Source organism: Hoplias malabaricus, chromosome 12 (assembly GCF_029633855.1).
Source record: "Hoplias malabaricus isolate fHopMal1 chromosome 12, fHopMal1.hap1, whole genome shotgun sequence".
In the NCBI taxonomy this organism is placed as follows: domain Eukaryota; kingdom Metazoa; phylum Chordata; class Actinopteri; order Characiformes; family Erythrinidae; genus Hoplias; species Hoplias malabaricus.
In genome coordinates, this window is record NC_089811.1 from 2953107 (window position 1) to 2975444 (window position 22338).

The window sequence follows — 22338 nt, forward strand, 5'->3', positions numbered from 1 at the left end:
CCCATTGTGCTGTTTGGAGTGCAATGGTCTTATCCACTACACAATACCTTGAGGTTTGTTTTCAGGTGCTTTTTTTAGTTCCTATTTTCTTGTGGATTGTGAAAAAATAGTGACTTTTAAAGCTCTTTAGACTTGGACTGCTTGAAATCCACTTGTCATGGATCGGCCAAATGAAAGGATTTAGGGGATGTATTTTCTATGGATCTGAATCAAATCTTGTGCTGTCCCACACCTGAACCCTAGCTTGCTCAGGAAGGGTAAAAGATAACACGCTCTAGTGCCACCCCAGCTTTTAAAAAGCTTCTAAAACGACATGTAGGACACAAAGAGCTGAATTGTGAAATATGTCCGGCAGCTTCAGCAGCGAACCTTAGGATGTTCCGAGTCTCCTGTGCAATTGCTCATAATCTGTGCTTTAGAGGTGAGAATGTGATCATATGGAAACACAGACTCATTGTAATAGTCAGTTTTCCAGATCCGGCTATAGACATGTTTCTGAAAGAAAGTGTTGGAGTAGATTTCACACTCACTGGCGATTTTCTACACACTGGCAGATGTGTAGTTTTAATTTGATTTTGTGGTGATTTAGCTAACTGCTCAGCAAGTCTGCCTCGGAAAGCCAAAATCCCAAGGCTCCAGAATGTGTTTATCCCAGAGGAGTGTCTGGTTCTGCAGGGGGAAAAAAAATCAGATGAGTGACTATACAGCTGCAGGGCCGCATGTCTACTTTAAAATGTCTTACTGTCAGAATAGCCCAGTGTAAATCTAGCATGTGTTTGATCTCTGACCTCAGATGTAATCAGGAACACCGAGAGCACTCCAGCACTACCTTCTCTGGACTGTTCAGTACTGTTCAGGACTGCAAACTGCTCAGTACACAGTATTTAATGCGCCCAAACTTTGGCATTATTACAGTTTCAATTCTTTATGGAGAGTCTTTCAGCATTAGAAGTCATTTTGTTCAGCATCTCCAAGTTAAAATGCCTTCCCATGTCCCTGCATAATGACTTGTAGACGTGTTCTTGACCCTCCCACAACAGTACCTCTTTGAAGCGAGTTTCTACTGCACTTGAAGACAGAAAATGAATGAGAAGCCCAGTCATCCTCACTGCTGGCACAGCAAATGCACTTCTAAATGACTTTGAAACCTGTCATTAGCCCAAACCTCCTTTTTCTAGACCCCGGCCAAGCTGCTTCACAGAGGTTCAAGTACAAGGCTGTGCATTTAGAGAGTTTCATTAGATTTAGGAATTGGAGAACTCTGAGGTTTACTTATTGTCAGTTGTGCAGGGAGCATTGTTTCCTCTGGTTTGGAAACAAGCTCCATCATCATCCCACAAAAAGGCAAGTTTGTGCCTGTGTGAAGGGGTAGCAGAAAACATAGCCTGGAAAGTTAAATAAGTATGTTGCTGATTGCCACTTTATGGCCAGTAGTTTGTCTTGATTTCCAGATGATCCACAGTATACCTTACTCTTCCTGTTTAAGACTACAGTGACTAAATCTGCAGTAAGACCCCAGGCAACTGTTCAGGATTTGGGGACCATCTTTTCAAGCTCATTGGTGTTCATTTGATTGACTCTGCCTGCGTACTTTGGTGTTCTGCCTTCTCTAACTCCATCAACCGAACTAATCAGTTAATTACTATGACTTTTCTGAAATAATGTGCTGAAAGTGCACAGGGCAAGAGTAGATAACGTTTTGATTAACCAGGCAACAATAAAAAGTGGGGAATGTATGGCAGTTTTTGTAATATACAGTAAATAGGAAGTCACTTTTATTCCTCATTGCCATAAGCGTAAATTAATATATACCCCTATGTATTTTGCTGCATTCGCTGTTAAAAATTCTATCCTTTTTTGCAAACGAATAAAAATATATATCAAATAAAAAAATGCAAGTCTTTTTCACAGTCAGTCGTAAATTAATAGATGATTGTCTTGTGCTTGTACAGATGTAGTAATAATCATTCAGATATCAGTTCTCAGTCTGATAATTGTGGCAATCCAAACAAATGTTCATTAAAGCAACACTAGGTATGTTTTAGTATTTTTGCTGCTGGGCTTCCCCTATAGTGGCAGAGTGTAATTCAATATGTACTGAAAGCAAGAGGGAGGTGGCTCCAAACGTTACATAGTGGTAAGTCTACATGGTCTATTCTCCCTATTGTAGGTCATTGGAGTGTCACAATGATGTTGTAATTAATCTGTGATATTAAGGGAAAATGCTACCTAGTGTCGCTTTACGATGCCAAATTGATCATGCTGCTTGCACTGGGAAAACAATTAAAAGAAATATCTATATTTAGAACAAGTAGTTTGTGTTCTTAGCAAAAGGGGAAAATACGTGAGGCAAAGGTTACATTGCATTAAAAACTGTTTTATTTGTTACTAATGCTTAAAAAATTGTGTGAGTATGCTTTAACTAATACTGATCTCCAACTAATTACAGGACTAGACCTTCCTGAGAGCAGGGGTGTAGAGTTACTGCAAGATCAGGGTTAGGAATCACTGCCCTTGGAAATGAGAAATTAGGGCTGCATGTTGTGTTCATCACCTTTCTGTCCTCTGGCACTAGACCCTACCTTATTCTAGGGTTTGCCTTCTATAATGCCCCTTCACTGCCCTGAGGGTGGGCTTATAAATGAGAACATGTCCTCACTGCACTTTGCCTCCCACCCCTTCCCACATTGTGTGCCTGCCTGAGGCGCCGCTTTACAAGTTTTTGGTGTGTGTCCCAGTAATGGCACATTGCAGGATTTTATACAGAGCATCTCCGAAATTCAGTCCAAAATGTCTAAATATGATCCAACCCTTTCTTAGCACAGCTGTTCTGAGCTCGCCCACTGACAGACTTCTTTCCACTTGCTCACCTCCAGCAGTAATTTTCACACCAGCTTTAAAACTTGGTGTGACAGCACGTTCTGAGAAAATGCAGGACATGGTCTGTGCCTTTCAGTATGTGATAAACATGAGTCCTTGTATTCTCTGAAGTAAAGCATTTGTGCCCTCTTTAGAGACTCAATTTCAGGCTTAAAAGTCATAAACATGTGCAGTTAAATAACGTTTTCTAGGTCAGCTGAACTGATTATTTTTCTCTAGTAACACAAGGGCTGACCAATATATTGATAGCCTGATAATACTGCCCATGTTTAGCACCAGAATAGCATGTAATTAAATAGAAAAAAGGAAACAAGAGATGGTAAACTGAAACCAAAAGTTCAAATCTTGGGTAGTTCTGTCCGAAGAGTTACAAAATATAATTTAGAACTTTGTTTCTATTTATCATCATTTAGTTAGCAATAAGATAATTCAGCCAACAATCATAACTGGTTTTACTGGTTTCCCAGACCCATGTTAAGCTAATGCTAATGGCATTTGTCTTAGATGATTACGTTGTGTTGATGTAGGAACTGTATTTAAGTCTTAGTCCAGAGCAGTGCTTTCTGGTATGTAGTGTATAGTCTGAATGCCCTCAAACCACTCTCGGCCGGTGTCAGATAAATTATAGCCTCTTTAGCCACAACTTCAAGATAGCATGTAATTCATGGTTTCATAACACACTTGCCACATAAACACCAGCAGAAAGATTAAAGATGACTCTGTACAGTAATGAAAAAAGTGGTCATTCTTTTACTCTGTGGTGAGCTTGACATGTCTCTGGTTCTAATCACATTGTTTACTTTTAAACTGAACAATGAATGACACATTTTATGTTTAATACTTTGCCTTTATTACCTGGCAATCTACGTTCCCTGACAACATTAAAAATCAAACCATGTGCAAAATCCAGACTCCTAATTTATTTAACTTCAAGTCCAAATGGTTTATGATGTTTGGTAAACTTTTTTTTATATTCAATAGATATCTCTGATAACTTTACATATTAAAAATGTATGAAATTAATGGATTCTGAATTAGTAAAACTTATTTAAAAAATTATTCAAAAAGTAAAATGGACTTGTAACAGCCATTTTAGATCAGGCAGACTACCAAAAGTTTCACTATAAGGTAAGCATTGCCTATACGTTTAATTATTGAGAGATAGGGAAACAAAGGCACACAGTGTCATTGATGCAGAACACAATAGCACCCCCTTGTGGACCAGTACCTAAGGGTGAGAGAGCAAGAGAGAGAGAGACTGTATTTTTCAGATCTGAAAAAATCCACAAGGTTTTCTGTCCATTCTTGCTCTTGGAAAAGACAACTCTAGGGGACTTGAAAGGAAGTGGTGTTGTCAAATCCTTCACTGAGAAAAGTAAATAGACACAAAACAACAACATATGTAAATCCAACAAAATCCAATCCAAGACACTGCTGGTTTTTCTCTGCATCGTCACTGAATGTGTTTGGAATTACTTGGTTCATAATCAGAAAATTCAACTAACTTCAGTGATTTACCAGAGACAGAATGTCCCTGTGAATTTCTTAGTAAATCTAATGTTTATTTCTTCGTAAGTGATTAACTTGTACTTAAAGGCCATTTTAAGTGCACTCCTCATATACAGGAACACTGGTGTGAGATGGCCAACATTAGCATAGCTGAGTGTTATTTGGACCATCCTGTATTTCTCACTTGTAACCATATTTTACACAGCACCCTGGGTAAAGTTCAAACATTTGTTTTTCATATCCTCTGGGAGAAGTCTGGGCTAAGCTCGCATATCAAACCAGACCTAGCACATCCGCAGAGCTTCCAAAAGGTACAGAACATTCAAAGCACACTCCACACTCTTCCCGTCTGTTACACAGCAGTCTACGTAAACTGTCTGTACCTCACACTCCAGGACACAGCGTTTGTATATATGTTCTGAGTACGTTTATGATTCTTTCATATCAACCCAGTCCTAATATGTAAAGAATGAATGTATACAGTTATGATTGTTTATATTGTAATAGAACTTAAGACATTTTAATTAGTTAAAGGTACCATAGAAAAACCTTTAAAATAAGGATATTAAAACACCTTGTGAACTGCCTCTGCTAAAATGTTCTCAAGCAAACAAGTACTCAAGAGTAGAGTTCAGTTTTTAAAAAGCCCATATCAAAGAAAGACCCTACTGACCTGATATAGTTCTGTTTTGTTGATGCAGTATGGAAACACTGTACACTTCACAGTTCAGGACATTCGCTTATGCTAGCTTTGTGACATCACAAAAACAATATATTTGCATACATCCTACCCAGGTTTTAACATTGCAAATTAACACTAAAGCAATTAGCATCATTTCACCCTCAACTGCTTTTTGAACAATCATACGCAACCAAACAGAACAGTGCTTGATTTCAGTCTGTTTAATTCTCAGGGATAAAAAGAGGTTTGTGTGTGTTCATATAAAAAGGAAGCACAAATATTTGTTGGTATACAAAGCCTCATAGATTTTATAAAGTGGATTCCATGGGTAAAACTATATGTCCTAGGGGAAAAAAAAGACATAACACTGATATATTCCAGTCTTATGAACATCCCTTGCTCTGTTTTCACTGTTGATACTGAATCCAGTCCAAAAACAGACAGATGTGGCTGCACAGTATGCTGTTCCAGGATTCACTGCCTTTAATAGTAATATTTACAGAACTTGTACTTTTGTGCTTAATACAAAGACAAGACAAAGATGGGGTGGTGGTTTAAGGGGCATTTTTATCAACTGATCTCTAAAACACAAGGGGCAGGGTATTGCTAAAAGCCAACAATCTGGCTGCAGTCATAACCTTTCCTCTGTCAACTTTCTTCAACATCAAATCATACAGCCATGTTAAGTTTACGGAGAACTCGGTTTGGTTTAAATGTGTCCAAGTGACGCTGCTTTAGCAACGAAACACTGGATAAAGAAACTCGATCTCAGTGGAACTTCTTTCTCTTTTATTTTCTTGAAGCAAACATGACTTTTTAGAAGTTTATGATTTTTGTAGTTACGAGCGCTGGTTGTCTGTTTACATGGTGTAAGCCGGTCTTGCCTGTCTCCAAAACAAACGCCAGGAAATGGAACTGTTATAATAGCATTTGAAAACATGAATGAATAGAATTTTAAAAATGTCAGCCATTAATGACTTTTCCTGTGAAGGTAAAGAGTTGAGCAAAAAATGTCATTTAATCGGAACTTGGCCAAAAAGTCAGTAATTAATGCCATGTTTTTTGAAGGACACTGTTTGGTGTATTGTGTATGCCCCAGTTTACTGTGCTCTGTAATGGACCCCCACACCCAACACCACCGTTTTCGTATCTCCTGCCAATGACTGTTTTGGCTCAGGGTTAACATCACAGTGTCAAGAGGAAATATTTATCAGTTGCTAAACTTCCCTCCATGTAGGGTGTGCTTCTTTTTTTTATGTTTTTTCAGGTGGGCACGGTGCTAAAATAAGCTGATCAAAATCACCAATAAAGCAACAGGAACAACGGCACAGCGAGTTTGTTTATCTTGTGTATACAGGATTCGCATGACATGTTTTTTTTCCAGGCGATGGATATAAACCATGTTCCAGTACTTTGTGGAACCACCCTCTCAATCCCTCTTCCCCTTGTTTGAATAGTATACGTATCCCCCGTAGATGTATCCCCTGTGATGTTGCTCTCTGCAGTGTTTCCCTCCCTATCTCAACTTTGTTTGCTCATCTCTGCAGCTGGTTGGCCTCAACTCTAGCTCGGCTCACTCAGCTGTGTTCTGAGTTCTCCAGGCTCTGTCCCAAAGCGAGGCAAGGATGTCTCCCATAAATATTTACTCTAAGCAGGCCCACACTGGAGGAGTCCAAATGCACTTCATTAGCACTCCTTTTTGTCCTTTCCCCCCTTTAACAGTAGGCGGCCCTCACCACTCTTCTGCCCAGGCTCAGTGGCACTGTCTGAATTAGCCTTTAACCTGTTATTGTAGATACGAAGAAGTGGTTACATTTGAGGAATGCTTGTGTTCCTTGGTCAGTAACGTTTGCCAGGTTCAGAGAATAAAAGCCATGTAAAATACACTAGACTGTGGAAAGAACCACATGCTCAAATTCAAAACAGGCTGTTCTTTTTCTAACTTTCTAAATATTGACTTTATTAGCTTTATGAAGTATATGGTACATTTACATTGTTGAGGTTATGTTTACATACTATGCAAAACTATTCCTTCACATTATTTACTTGTTAAAATGAGAGGAAAAATTCAGTTGTTCTTTATATGGGTCCTTTAATATGGGGCAGCTGTGGCCTGGTTGTTAGGGAACTGGGCTTGTAACAGGAAGAAGAGTCCCGGTTTGATCCCCAGAGCTGACAGGTCATGACTGAAGTACCCTTGAGCAAGGAACCTAACCCCCAACTGCTTTCATGGCTCACCGCTCCGAGCATGTGTGCTCACTGACCCCCTAGTGTTCATTAGTGTGTGTGTGTGTGGGTGTGTGTAAGTGTTTCACTGCACAGATTGGGTTAAATGCGGAAAACAAATTCCTCTGTGTGCAAGCACTGTGGCCAATAAAGTGATTCTGATTCTAATTTTAAATTGAAAGGCACTAAAATGATTATTTGGAGTGATGCTATAGGTCATCATGGAAAGGCAAGACAGTTATGGACTCACTGTTAAAGAAGTGGGCTTGGGTTGTGACAGTAATATATACAGTACTATCTTCTCCCTCAACATTCACAGCTGAAATGTCCTTGATCATAGTAGTTAACCCACAACTGCTTCTGAGGTGGCTGCCTGCCATTCCAGGTGTTTTTTCACTAGTGTGTGTGTGTGTGTGTGTGTGTAAGATGGGTTAAAGGAATCCATAACAATAATGACAATAACAGCATATTTCATAAGGTAATCTTCTAAAAGGATAAATTACACTGGTTAACATGCAAGACGTGAAATGGCGATTGTTTATGTGTCAAATTTCATTGAGCTTACAATAGAGAACAATAAAGTTCTATTCTGAGAACATCTTAAGACCTTACGGTAATCTAATTAAGTCACTGATCTTATCTTGAACGTTTTGATGTTTCTCTGCTCTGTTTTATGATTAATGCTAGCACCAAGCCGGAGTGCTCTGCTTTCCTCCTGCAGGAAACAAGCTGTACATTCACAGGAGTAAAGTCTTTACTCTCAGGGGCCCAGGAGAGGCCCTGCCATCCCATAAAGATCTCCCCAGGTTCAGTAACAGCACTCCATCTTGACTGTGGAAGGGAACATTTGTCATTTTTGTAAAACCAAAACAGCCTCTTTTCTTTCTCAAATCTTTCATGTATAATGTCCTTATTTGGATTTAACCATTTAAAAACATTGTATGACATTAACAGTAAACGTGAAGCGACACGCTGTTCATTTTCAAGGCCACAACAGACCACAGGTAGGTGATAAGACCAAAGTCAGAAGTCTGATAACACCAGTCAGGGGATTCCCACAACAGCAGTGGAGTTTGTGGTCTTATGACTCAATTGCATCTATGAAATCAGTGGAATCAAGAACATATTGGATTTCTGTTGCTGGGAATGTTGTGGGTGTGTTTAAACTCTCCCTGTGTGATTTCGAGGTCTCATCACTAAACAAGTCTTCTTTTTTAAACTCGAACAAGAAGAAAATTGGCCTTGGGATAAAATGGGCCCAAGGCAAAGGACATTTAGACACATGTAGTTTGTAACAAGTCATGGACAATATGGCAGCATTATTTCATTACGGTAATAAATGGTTATATCCTGATAAACAATAAACATTTCTGAGTATGTCACAGCTAAAGTCAGTTTTTAAACTCTTTCGAAGAGTTTTGATGGCTTTTTTGAATGTGACAATACATCTGTTTATCAGAATACACTGTAGGGCCAACTGATACTTCTTATAGTTATTAAAGTCGGGTACATGAAGGTGTACCCACTGTAGTTTTCAGCCGTGAATATTAATTTTGTATAATCACAAAAAAATAAAGAAGAAAAGAAAGATAAGTTCATTGTGCCCCAAGCCAAGCTTAGTCCAGAGTGGTGTAAATCCTCCAGAACAGGACTTTGGATCAGTGAAACTATCTTCTGGAGCGATTTAGCCGAAAGCAATGTTCCAGCAGCTAGTATAAAAGTACATGTTGGATATTTTTCACACAGCCTCTGTAACATGAAAACAGTCGTGTAACATTAACTCTATTGCTTTACATGTTTTAATGCTTTTGTAGCCTGTGAAGTTACCATTTCTGAGACAGTGACTGAGCCAAAGGAGTTTCAGTGTTTTAAATTCTGAACATGGTGTTAGTGAGGCTCACAGCTTGTTTTCATGATCTGGCACAACCTCCCTCCTCAAAGCTAATGCATACTTTTCCTACTAGTCATCAGCAGCTGGTTCAGAGACCGTGTCCTGTGAGAAGCCTATTCCGGATGGAAGAGGTTATTTCACTTGAAACTCAGAAGATGCTTAATAATCTGACATGAATCGTATACTGTTAATAAATTAATGTTAATAAAAAGTTCTGTTATAAACATCACGGCTTTATCAACAAACACCAGTGCTTTTAAAGCTTACGTTTGTTTAACAGGAATTAAAGTGATCAGAGCTGGGTATCATCTATTTACATATACTCAAGTACTTTAGTCAAATATTGATATCGTTTGCACGATGCAATCTTTGTAAGTCTATGTCTTAGCAGAACGTATCCACACAATGCATGTGAATCTAGGACAAATCTTCAGATTAATGGTATTGTATGTTTCAGTCACTTCATTTTTTTTTTTTTTTTGCTGTGGTCCCCATTTTGTGGATCGAGTGTCAAGCGTTGCTGCTGAGCAAAATGTATACAGATGTGAAAGATGGCTATGTTTATCTCATGCACGGCTCCTCTCTGAGCTGGAGAGGGTCATTTAAAAAACACAGATATTTCCATCATATGATTGAATAGACAACTGTAATTCTACTCTAATGTATTTTGCTGCACTTTCGACTGAATAAGTGAGATATTCATACTCAGGCCGTATTCCAGCTTCAGGAAACTTGTTATTTCACTTGTGTTTTGTTTTAGAGTAAGCCACATGTTTACAGGGCAAAAAATGTAATCATACTCAGAGACTGCTCAGAGGGTGTAACAGATTATTGAAAGGTAATGTTGTATTGTGAAATATTTTCAGGTCTTGGCTTCATCATCATCATCATCTTCTTTTCCGCTTTTCCATTTCAGGGTCGCGGTGGGTCTTGGCTGACAGAATTGGGTGAACAGAATTGTTTTCCCTGTCTGAAAATCTGAGATGATCAGTGATATTTCCATGTAACAGCAAAACAGAGGCTTAACCTCAAATGTCTCCCTCCTCCCTATGTAGTGCCAAATGCTGGTAATATAATTGTTGTATGCAAATACAAATATATGTTATATATATATATATATATATACATCAGTCACACAGCTCCAGGGACACCCGCATCGGGTAACTGTCTGTGAGGAGTGTGGTGTGTTGTCCCTGTGTCTGCTTGAGTTTCCTCCAGGTGACTGTCTGTGAGGAGTGTGGTGTGTTCTCTCTGTGTCTGCTTGAGTTTCCTCCAGGTGACTGTCTGTGAGGAGTGTGGTGTGTTCTCTCTGTGTCTGCGTGGGTTTCCTCCAGGTGGTGGATTGGTGACTCAAAAGTGTCCGTAGGTGTGAGTGTGTGAGTGAATGTGTGAATGTGTGTGTTGCCCTGTGAAGGACTGGTGCCCCCTCCAGGGTGTATTCCCGCCTTGCGCCCAATGATTCCAGGTAGGCTCTGGACCCACCGTGACCCTGAACTGGATAAGCGGTTACAGATAATATATATATATATATATATATATACACAAGTGTCAGAGCTGAGTATCCATTAACAAAGACAACATCCACAATGCACACCTAGATCAAGACAAAGACAAACTTTGTATGTTCGTATTTTGTGTACTAGCCTACCAAACTCACCATTTTAAGGTTAGTACACAGTGTATACTATATAGTATTAATGTGTAGTGCACACTTGGGAAATATCCAATTGAACAGCACAGATTTTGGGTAACTATGAGTAATGGGTATGTCCTCAAAATAGCAGCTTCTATAGACCTTCACATAACACAAAATTTAAATTTAAATTAATAGAATTGTATTGTATTTGTGGTTACATCTGCAGAAATGTATGGAATATGGATGGGGGTTGGGGGGGCAACTAATACTCAAAAAAAGACATCATTATTTACATAAACACATGGACTGATGAGTTCCAGACATTAAACCTCACTCCTTCCAAAGGCAATATCAACCTAAAACAGAGGTCAGATAATACAAGAACAGTCTGACCTACTCAGTGATGGATACTCTCCTTTTAGAGCAGGTTTTCTCTGCTCTCATTCCTGAACAGATTTTTTTTCCCCTCATCAAATCATGTTTGGAAGTCCTACCCTTAATTTAGTGTTAAAAGCAAGAGTAGACCTGATCAAAGTGTAGTGCAACATTATTATTCTCATAATGTCATCCTGTCTCTGTTCATAAATATACAAAATGGTAGCTTTACAGGAAAAGGCAAAAACATTCTCTATTTCTAATGTAAGAAAATGTACACAAATTTTGTCTAATACCATTTGTAGAGGACTGTTTATCATGAAGTATGCACATTAGTATAAAGCATCACTGCCTTGTGTAAATACTGTAGAAAATTAAATATTAACAAAATAAATGAATGCAGATATGTTTGGACAGTGAATATTAAGCTGTGTCCAAGCCAAAAGGAAGTAAGTGCTAATGTAATCAGCTAGGTTTTACAATGAAAAGTACCCACCAGCACGACTGAGCTTAAGATAACCAAATGAGAGACAGCCATCTTGGTTAGAACAGAGACCATATATTTGTCAAAAGTTTAATGCAATCATTTGTAAACCATCCGACATAAAAGAGCAACCCACACAGTCCCAGAGAGTATACAATGCCTCTTTCAATTGCATGTACTGTTACAAAGCCATAGAACAACACATGGGCACCAGGCTTGAGTTATCTGAGGCATTTTTTCATTTCTGTTTAAGGAGTGTGCAGATTAGAAACACATTCCTGAATTATCACAAGTGGTTTACTGGAGTGTATGTACCAGTGTATTAATACAACAACTTAAAACTTCAATCTTATACCAGACAAATTCATTTAGATGAATTTGATTAAAGTCTATTCAATTCTTTGGCTAAGTTGAAAACACATGGCAGTTTAAACTCACAGCTCGTCCGAAGGTAACAGCATCAGGCTTGACTTGGCCTGTGACTCATTCCTGTGTGCAGACATTTCCACATAAACTTGTCTGGCATGGAAAGACTGTGGATGGGGGTACAATTCAAAGCACCTTCATTCTAAACTCAAAGTTCCATGGAGCACAGCATGTTCATTTTTTAAATGATTCAATCCTCTCTGGTTTCATATATATATATATATATATATATATATATATATATATACACACACAGTTATATTCTCTCTTTAGGGTTCATCTTTGCCTCCAGGATCTAGCAGGATCTTGCTTCAGTGGTATTTGGACTCTAATTCGATCTGTATTTCTGAGGTTGTATCCTCTATACAAGATGACAAGTTGCTCTGGATAAGAGCATAGGCAAAATGCTATGAATGTAAATGTACTCTCTTGTAAAGCTCTCTTGTAAACATTAAAAACCAATAAATAATTATTTAGATTATACATTTTTGCACTCCCAACTAAAATAAGTTTACATTTGACAGAGAATCTTACCTGGAGTGGTGTGTTTTTTCTACCTGAGCTGGGAACTGAACCTCAATCTGCCAGTTTCCCACTTTACTACACAAGCCATAACAAACTATAGCCAATCATACACCACAAAAAAACATGTTTTTGTACAACAGTAGATGCTAAAGTGGAGGCTAAGTATATATTTATGGATAGGAATGTGCAAACATGCAGAATTCTACAAAGAAGCAGATTTGAAAGTGATTTGCCCAAAGGAAAATTACTTTCGTAGCGTTCACCATGACTTGAAATGGTCTGTTTACAATAAAAGCCACTTGGTTTGATGTTTTGTTTCCCATCACAGTGAATTATACACATTGTATGTATAAATGTTCAAATACGTTTGGTAATTTATACTTTGTGTAGTGTCTCAAATAGCAGCTGTAACAATATAAAACCGCAACATAAATTATTTCACTGCACAGAATTGGCTAATCTTTAATAACACTGCCTAGATTCCTACCTCCTAAATAACTTTCGTTCAAACCTATTTCAGATGTACATACAAAGAACACTTGGGCAACTGCGTCTTATTAGAAACTGGCAAAGATAAAACCAAAAAAGAGAATCCACATGAAATAACACTTGGAAAATTACAAAGTGTGATCTCATGTTGCTCTTATAATCTGTATCCAAGCACATTGTAATTTAATCTAGCCATGATATTAAACATTTTTTAGAAGTTTAACAGACTATTCTGATACTGTTCCTCGCATGAGCACAGACTAAGCTGCAGCAGGATCTGAAAAACTGAAAAAAATCCCTATGTGGAACAGTTAACCACAGCAATGTAAGGCTCTGCTTGTCATGAAATTCCAAAGACCTCCGACCACATTTTAAAAGTAATAATTCCAGTTCAGATTCTTGAATGAATGAATAATCCCAAATGTCCTGCCCGGATAAAATGTTATCTATTATATCCAGCCAGATCTGCATGATTTCTGGTGTCAGGACAGGTCACGATGTACACTTCAAATACATATGTCCAGGTTAAATGTGCTTCATTGTAATGTGTAAAATACTGGTTTGAAGCTCATAGTTTTTGTCTGTTTCATACAGTAGTTAATAACGTTAGTCAGTACCATCACTGAAAGTGACCAAATAATAACTGTCCAGTGCAGCCCACAGGAGGATTAGTTATTCTCAAATATTCTCATGCTCATAAAGGCTTTCTACTTTTGAGTGGGGATGTGCTGATGTGGATATTACGGTTTGACAATGCGATCCAATAGATTTAATGTGTATATCTTCTTAATAATTTATAAAATGTATTTTTTTGTGCGGTATTCCATTGGTCAGCTTGTAGAAGGCTATGACATTGGAGACCAATAAATAAATAAATAATATAGGAACCTGCTCTAAAAGACAAGGTTCTGTGACTTTTGTGCTGTTAATGAGTTACATTAGGAAGAAAAATGTAACTGGGCCACCAAGATGGGAATATCGTAATTGGAATGATTGCCAGTTCAGTGCCATGTCATCATTCCGAAAGCATGCTCCAGAAGAAAGAGCTGGAGCAGATGACTCTCAAGAGGAAGTAGGAGAATGCCAGATTTACTGACTCAGGCCTTGTCTTGATGCACGCAAGGAGCTCAGAGCTGGCAAAGACATTTTCCAGACTTTCAGCATATACTGAGGACAGTATGGCGTTAAAAGCAGATTTATCTATTCATTCTTCTGGCTTATGAGTATCTTGGCCTGTTTGGATTACTCTGTGTGTAGTTACTGAGTAAAAGCCTTAGGATGCATTACATGTGGGATTTTTAGGGGTTAAGCAAAGAGGAAAGTGTTGACTTTTGATAATTGCAGGTTTTAAGTTTCAAAGTGAATATCAAGGGTTTAAGAAAGGCTTGGTTAGTGTGTTGTTATGACCAAAGGGCTACATTTCAAGTCCAGAAAGCAACACTCGTTTGTTTGAACTCCCTAGACACCTTTAAGCCTAGCTGAGGAGTTGGAGGAGCTCTGCTTTCTGAATTTGAGCCATTTTCCTCTGGCTACGCCCCGGCTAATGAAGGCACGCCTTTTGCTGTATGAAGTTTTCAAGCTCTAAAACCCGACCTGACACCATAACAGACGGCAATCAGTGACAATCAAAGCTGGCCTCTTAACCATCAAGGTTTGCATTTGAGGTAACGTGCTTCATTAAAAGGCAGCTAGATACAGCTGATGTACTCTGAGGCAAGCCTTTATGATCTTCAGATAAATGGAAGCAGCTGTACAAACACACAAAGCCAATTTGTTCCAGGGGGCTCAACGTCATTTTGTCTTCTCCCCACCTTCACGTGTTCTGCTCAGGCATGCTTGCCATCTGTTTTAGTGCTTGAGAGTTCAGCAGGTTGGAGCTGGGAATATTCATATTCCCAGAGAGGTGAAGGTCAGGGGTGGGCAGGAGGACCCTATTTATTTGTATGGTAATGAGTTATGTTATAGCAGGTTTTTCTATTGGCGTATATTCAGGATATTATTGTTATACTCAACAAACTCAGGTTTTTATCGTTACATTGATATTATTCATAGATTCTGATCATGTTTTCCAATTTTATCATTTCTTATTAGTTTGTGATTCTAATGTACTATTTATGGCTAAAATCTGTCTGTCAACATGTCTTCTAGAATGTATTGAGTAGGAATCCCTTTACCAACAGCATCTGTGAAAGCCATACTTGAGAAACCCATACCAGGCACTGGTAGTGCTCCACAGTGCCCTCTTTACTATTCAAAACACATAGTGACACATTTGAGCTGTAAACTCATACATTTAAACACTGTTTATTCTTAAAATTGTATTATGAATGGTATTTTATTTTGTCTATTTGTGTCTTCCTATTTTTTTTTTTCTAGCTGATTTGGGGAAGAGAATTGGTTTGTTCCCACTTACGCCGCGTTCTGATGTTTTCCATGTTCTCACAAAGGTGAGCTGTTCACCGACACAATGTTTCTAACATCAGCGATATAACTTCCTCTCAAACTGAATCTCAGCCAAGGTTTGTTTTAATATTTTCCGAACACTGCCAAAGCAACCAAGTTTAACATCTGGAAGTCATCCCCTTGGCGCTGCATTCGCTGACTTCCATCATTTACTTTATAAGTAGTTCCCATGGAGAAATCTCATGAGTAAGACCAACATTAAAAATCTATCATCCAAATTGTCCATGCCTCTGAGAGGTCCAGGGTTATCTCCGCAGGTTCGAGGGGGACGCGGTGGATTACACATGAAACGTTTTTCACTTCAGGTGGAAGCGGACTCATGTCACGTTTTCCAGTGGAGGATACATTTTTTTTTGTTGTTGTTAGAGGCATAGAGGCATGTCATTAAGTCATGGCGCAAAAATGCAGCACATGTTTTCCATCAGCACAATGCTGCAGACTGAGTGGAGTTTACAGATTTGGATGGGTAACCTATTTGTTGCAAAGTAACTGATGTGACAACGATGACTGAGAGTTTAAAAACACTGATGATGCAAAAGGGATCGTGTATCCGACGTATTTTCACTGTCCAAAGAAACTAGACACAGCTGCTATCGTTAACATTGTGTGAATAAATCATGAAGAGTGGACTGGCAGAAAGGCACCACAGTGACTTTAGATCTTCTTAATTAATTAATTAGCACCTGGCCGATACATATATGGACTCAGCCTACACTAGTCAAAATGTGGCTGGAATTATTTCTTTTTAAAGCCATGTTATTTCCTCAGAACCAGTTAGATCACTGTTCCATTTCAGCCCAGGGCAAGATGCCTTTTCCAAGCCTCATGATGAAGCCTTGGATTAAACGCATGGATAATGAAGTAGATATAAGTGCCAAATATCAGTGGAAAAAAAAAGGTCCTGCATAAAAGACTGTTCTTCATTAAGTATTCTGATTCGATCACATGTGACATCAATCTCATAGCTGAATCACAATAAGGTCTCAAACATGTGCCTGAACAGGCTTCAGTGCAACCTCAGAGCAACTCATATGGCCTTCCACAAAAAGCCCTCTCAGCATTTATGGAGAATTTGAATGCCCACAAAGCCTTTTTTTATTGAGCTTAGACTTTTTTTCTCTGAACACACAATGTTACTGTTGTGGTCCAACTTCTCAACAGCAGCAGCTGGCAAATGCTCACTTTTGTCAAATTCAATTCTCATATAAAGTCGCACTTACTAACTTGGGTAAGAAAAATAGCTCGTACTGTGACACGTTTAACTTTATTTTTCTCTTGTTAATGCTCTCATGCAATTAAGTTCTTGCCACCATGGCGCCATATGTTTATGATTAGCATGAGCTAGGACAAACTTTCGTCCATTCATTTGTCTTGGTCAGTGCCCAGCAGAACACGGTCATTATGTCATTCAAAGTATCAATCTGCAGTAGTCAGGTATACAGTCCCTTCAACAGCAAGGACATTTTATGTAGCATAGGCTACACTGTTGTACAGTACTGTGCAAATGTCAGAGACCATTCTTTGTTTATTTTATTTTCAGGAAAATAAGTCATTAAATAGGTGTTTTTTTCTTTTCCTGGAAATATTTTTATGGGTATTGCTATTAAGATAATACACCTGGATATGAGGAAAGAGGAAGAATATAAGTGAAGAAACTCGAGTTCAAGTAAATGACACAGACAGTTGGATATATAACAGCCGTGAAAAACCTTGTAGACATTCACAACTGTCACTATCAGATAAACAATGATAAAACCAGAGAAAATCTGAAAGAAAAAAAGTCCACACATTTTCACCGTGATAAGAAAACTTTAAATGCAGTGGGTCTTAAAGAATGTGATTCAGGATGATGCCACGAGTGTTGTCAGACCAACGGATTGACTGCCCCCAAGACCAGACCTCATCATCACTGAATGTGCTCAGAATGAACTTGGATTGTGAAAAGCCATACATGCAACCAGCTTCTAAGACTGAACTTTGATAGATTTGAACAATAATTTCCGTAAACGTTTTTTTAAAAAAGTCAAACATGGTTTTCTGCCTTTTTCCTCAACAAACAATTGTCTCTGACATTTACAGTAACTTACATCCTCCGCTGTGATGTAGGACTTGCTCTGTGGCAGTTGTGACACAGTTTCATTTCCTGACTGGTGCTGTAAAACTGTCTAATAAAAAATTTGGTTTAAATCCAAACGACATTGCAGCAAACATGAAATTAGCTTTGAACAGTGTCTTCTCCAACGAGACAGGATTAATTCAGAATGCAGAGGGTAGTTATTACGGTCAGTGCTATATAAACTATAAAAGAAACAGGTTAAGGCCTGGGATAACTGAGGTTCTACAGGTAATTGAGCTTCATGTTGCCTGAATAAACAAACTAGAAATTCTGAAATGTTCTGATTTTCTTTAGCAGTTTTGCTTCTAAAGTAAAATACAGCCCCACAAGCTGCCTTCCACGGTTATAAAACTCTGTCCAGTTGCATGTTTTAAATGGTCTTAATCAAAAATCACAAAAAATATAATGTTTGGGAGCTCATAACTAGGTATAAGATAAAAACTCCAATGATAAAACTGCCTCAAGTAAATTGTAAGATTGCGTGCATCTTTTATTTAGCAGGTTTTGCCCAAAGAGCATATTTGCACAACTGCTGGAGAATGAGGTGTTGCTACATTAGCCCTGTTTTAACATTCCTTAAAGCAGCTTGTCCTTTCTGTCACATGGTAGCCTATGGGTGACTTTTGCTTTGTAAGCAGTCATTGTATAAATAATAACAATAATAATAATAATAATAAAACACATTTTAGAACAATATATGATTTTCTTCTTGATAACAGATCACAGCTGATATCCAAAACAATCACAAATCTTCACCTCCAAAGACGTTTTGAAATTCTTCATTAAATACAAGGAAATCCACAACAGTGCTATTTTTGATGCCAAATATAAATTTTAATTAGCTAACTTTCTGCTGAGGTTAATCTATGCTAGTTAGCTAGTTATGCTAGCAGAGTGAATCGACCGCTTGTTATAGTCATTGGCCACAAGGTGGCCATGTTCATCAAGTCAAAATACCAGACGTGGAACAGTAACCTCAATTAGCAGTAATGCTAACATTCCTCATCATTCACTTGATTTCAGGCAAAAACTCAGCTCTTCCGAAGACTCTGTTAACAAAGCAACAATTAGCCAAATGGCATCATTCAGGAAAAAGGTGACGTCATATGTTTCAAATCCACTGAAACGCACTGAGGTAATGGCGCTCAGGTGTTCTGGATTGAGACTTTTTTTTCCCCTGTTTTTTTCTCTCTTTTCTCTCGCATGTTCTCACTGAGCGCCTCCCTCCTAACATCTGCCTCGAATTAGGACGCAGGCTATGTTCCCTCAGAGACGCGTGAGTGCAGTGCTGAAATTGACTCTGCAGATGTGAAGGGGGACAAAGATCTGGATGTGAGAAACTAACCCTTACTGTGAGAAAGAGCAATTGAAATGAAATCCATCGCTATTAGCATCCTTCATCTTCTTGCACAGAGCACATCCTACATCAGCCTCAAGGCGACATCCGAGGGGATGTAGTGTAGGGCTTAACATTTCGCAAGAGCTTGAATCTCATCACATGAGCACTCAAGCTTACTCAAATCTGTAGTCTATAAGCAACAGCCTGCACATCGTCATATACACATGTAAACTTTTATACACAGGAAAATAACTGTAAAAAAACCCAGAAAATTAAAGGATTTGTTCCAGAACCACAAAAGATCAATTTTTGTTCAGTGGAAGCCTTGCTGGGAGTGATCTTTACTCATAGATTAGACATCCCCTAAAGCTTGTCACATTGAAAGTGAACACAAATGGATGTCAGTCTTTGAATATCTACAGAGAAATTATTGACAAGTGAAACTAGGATAAAACATAAAGCCCCTCAGAAGCTGTTCTCCAAACTTCTTCTTCTTAAGAAGAGGACAGAGTTGACAAGTCAGAAAAGTTCCCTAAGACAAAGGTGCTGTCCAAACTAACTCTCACCAACAAAGAAAACAGCAGCATGTTTTCAGCTTAAAGCATCAGTACAATTAAACAATCGACAGCTCATCTTGGCTCAACTTACCACTGTTTCCGTCTTGGCATTTTACAAACAGAAAGTGTGCCAGTGATACAGCCAGAAATAGGAAAATCCTGGAATGCAGAAAGGTCATCATGTCTATATTGAAGACATGAGCCTCCTTTTGAGTGCAGTGTAGGGGAGAGAGGGCAAAAAACAGTCCACCACGTTTATCACTGCACCATGAAGACAGACTGAGGCAGCTTTCCTGCTTTGAGCAACAATCAGACCCAACCCAACTCTCTCTCTCTCTCTCTCTCTCTCTCTCTCCCTCCCTCTCATTCCCTCCCCCCTCCTCACACAGCTCTAAATAAGAAGAATGCTGGCAACCCTAATTTTCCTCCCCCTTTTTGTCAGTTCTCTCTTTTAGAAGATTGCTCTCAGACATGTGTGGTTACATTGGAACTACAGCCATGTTCGCACAGTGCTTCTTCCTCTTGGTGATTTATCGTTTTTCTCTTCACAGAGATGAATCGTGGACAGTATTTTTTTTTCTAAACTGGTCATTGTAAAGAATGTTTGCTGTTATTCTTTCTGGGATCGTTGCTAAGCAAGACTATAAACTGGGTTTATGACCCTCCTAATAGCAGCAACTTTAGCTGTCGTCGACAGACGTTTTTTTTATGAGAGAACAAGAATAGAGTTTATATCCCCATTTCTCTTTGGTTTAAGTTGGTGGATAAAGTCAAGAGTATTTCTATATCATTGGTGGTTTTGCCATAAGACTTAATTTTTCACAGTGGTAATGATAGGAACCAGATGTCTGGAGTTTTGTGCCTTGAAAACTTTCCATCATTGAAAGTTATTACATTAAATATTAAGAATTACTACTAAATTATTACTAAAATCTCATCCTATTTACCGTAGTCATGTATTAAAGGCAGCTCAGCCTGTGCTTCCCATCACCATTTCACAGAAACAACTCTGAAGAATGGGTTTACAGACAACTTGAAAATGGGTGACATTCCCCTTTAAGGTCATCGTGTGACCTTGCCACATTTGTTCCACATATATTTCCACCAGTTAAAAGTCTTACTCTGGGTGTTTGAATATGGCTCATCATTTCCCCCAGTGGACAAAGAAGTGTAAGAACTTGTTCTTGAATTTTATTGACCGTATCTCACATGTCAGACAGATGTCTGTGTGAGTGTTTATGGCATAGACGGAGATCGAGTGTGTAGTTTAGTTTGGTTGACTGTGTGTGTGTGTGTGTGTGTGTTTGTGCCCATGTGGAATGTGCAAGGTATTGCTTCACTTTTTCTGTGAAAGGAGAGCAAAGATGAGATTTTTTATATTCCATGCTACTTGTACATTTATTTATTAGTCTATGCTCAAAATGAAAACTGGCGCCCCCTCCAGGGTGTATTCCTGCCTTGCACCCAATGATTCCAGGTAGGCTCTAGGACCCACCGCGACCCTGAACTGGATAAGGGTTACAGATAATGAATGAATGAATCAGTTAACGGCACTTGGAGTTGCCAATCTATCTACCAACGTGTGTGTTGTTGTTTTTTGTTTCTTTTTTGGGACTGTGGGAGGAAACTGGAGCACTGACTTTCTTGCCTTTCAGCACCTTTTCATAGTGCTGTTTAGTAATAAATATCCCCACTCGGACAGGTTTAGTTTTACTTGTGGAACTGGAATAAAGTGACCATTACCAGAGTCCTTCAGTGGTTTTAATCCCCTCTGAATTGAACATTTTAGTCAATTTTCCTGACTGCACACTTCTGTTCCAGGAAAGATCCTGGAACTTTTTACCTACTGTAAAATGAGCAGTGAATACAACCCCAGGATATATTAATCCTGTGTGATTTGACATGTGGGTGAAAATTCCATGACGGCCCATGGTCAAAGTTGGAAAGTGTTTTTCATTGGTTTTCTCAAGAATGGAGGCAATGGAGGAAGCATTTAAGGCACAAATAAGAGTCATTCAAGTAGGTGGCAAACCATGACCCACACTCAAATCCACAAGACGACCTAAAGAATCACTGTGAGGAGGGACATTTCTGACAGCTGTTGGGATGTTAGATGGAAATGATAATAGAGATAATAATAATTGGAGTTAGCAAATCTGACACAGTTTATACTAAGCTTATTGTGGCTGTTGGAAACACTGAGGTAGCCCTTTGTGACGTGTATATCAGGTCGTGGCTAATGAAATATGTAAATTGAAAATTCACAATGTATGCAAAGAGATGCTATATCTATATCATCACTTCTCATACTTTCCAAACTGACAAATGTTTGAGGCAGGGGAGATTAATAGGCCATTACATTTGACAATGGAGAGAAGAACACTTCCCTCTGCCCCCCCCACCCCCCTTATTCATGAATATTCAGTGTGTGAGCCACTGGTGTTGGGGGAAATAAAACAGTGTCACATCAGATTTGTTACAGTACAGAAGTCAAACCACCACAAATTTCAGAAAGCTGTAAACTTGTTTGGCCAACATCCATGATTATAAAAATCCGAGCTAGAACGTATATAATATATAAATTATTATTATAATTATTACATTTTAAACAAGTAAAAAATTGATTAATGATATTCTAACTGCTCTCACAGTGTTGTTGCTCTGTTTGTGCTCAGTATGAAGCCGCGTATTATTGGATTACAGATTTTCAGTTTTTCAGGTAGGTGAAATTTGTAAATAT

The 22338-nt window shown here is 38.6% G+C and overlaps 1 protein-coding gene across 1 annotated transcript in view; it reads right to left on the minus strand.

Moving 5' to 3' along the window:
- The window catches only part of col5a2a (collagen, type V, alpha 2a), a 47453-nt gene extending 27583 nt beyond the window's left edge, over positions 1 to 19870 (minus strand). Inside the window, exon 1 of the mRNA XM_066686507.1 lies at positions 19690 to 19870. Coding sequence (XP_066542604.1) covers positions 19690 to 19780 — 91 coding nt within the window. The 5' untranslated portion in view covers positions 19781 to 19870. The remainder of the gene's footprint in view (positions 1 to 19689) is intronic.
- Positions 19871 to 22338: the final 2468 nt, after the last annotated feature.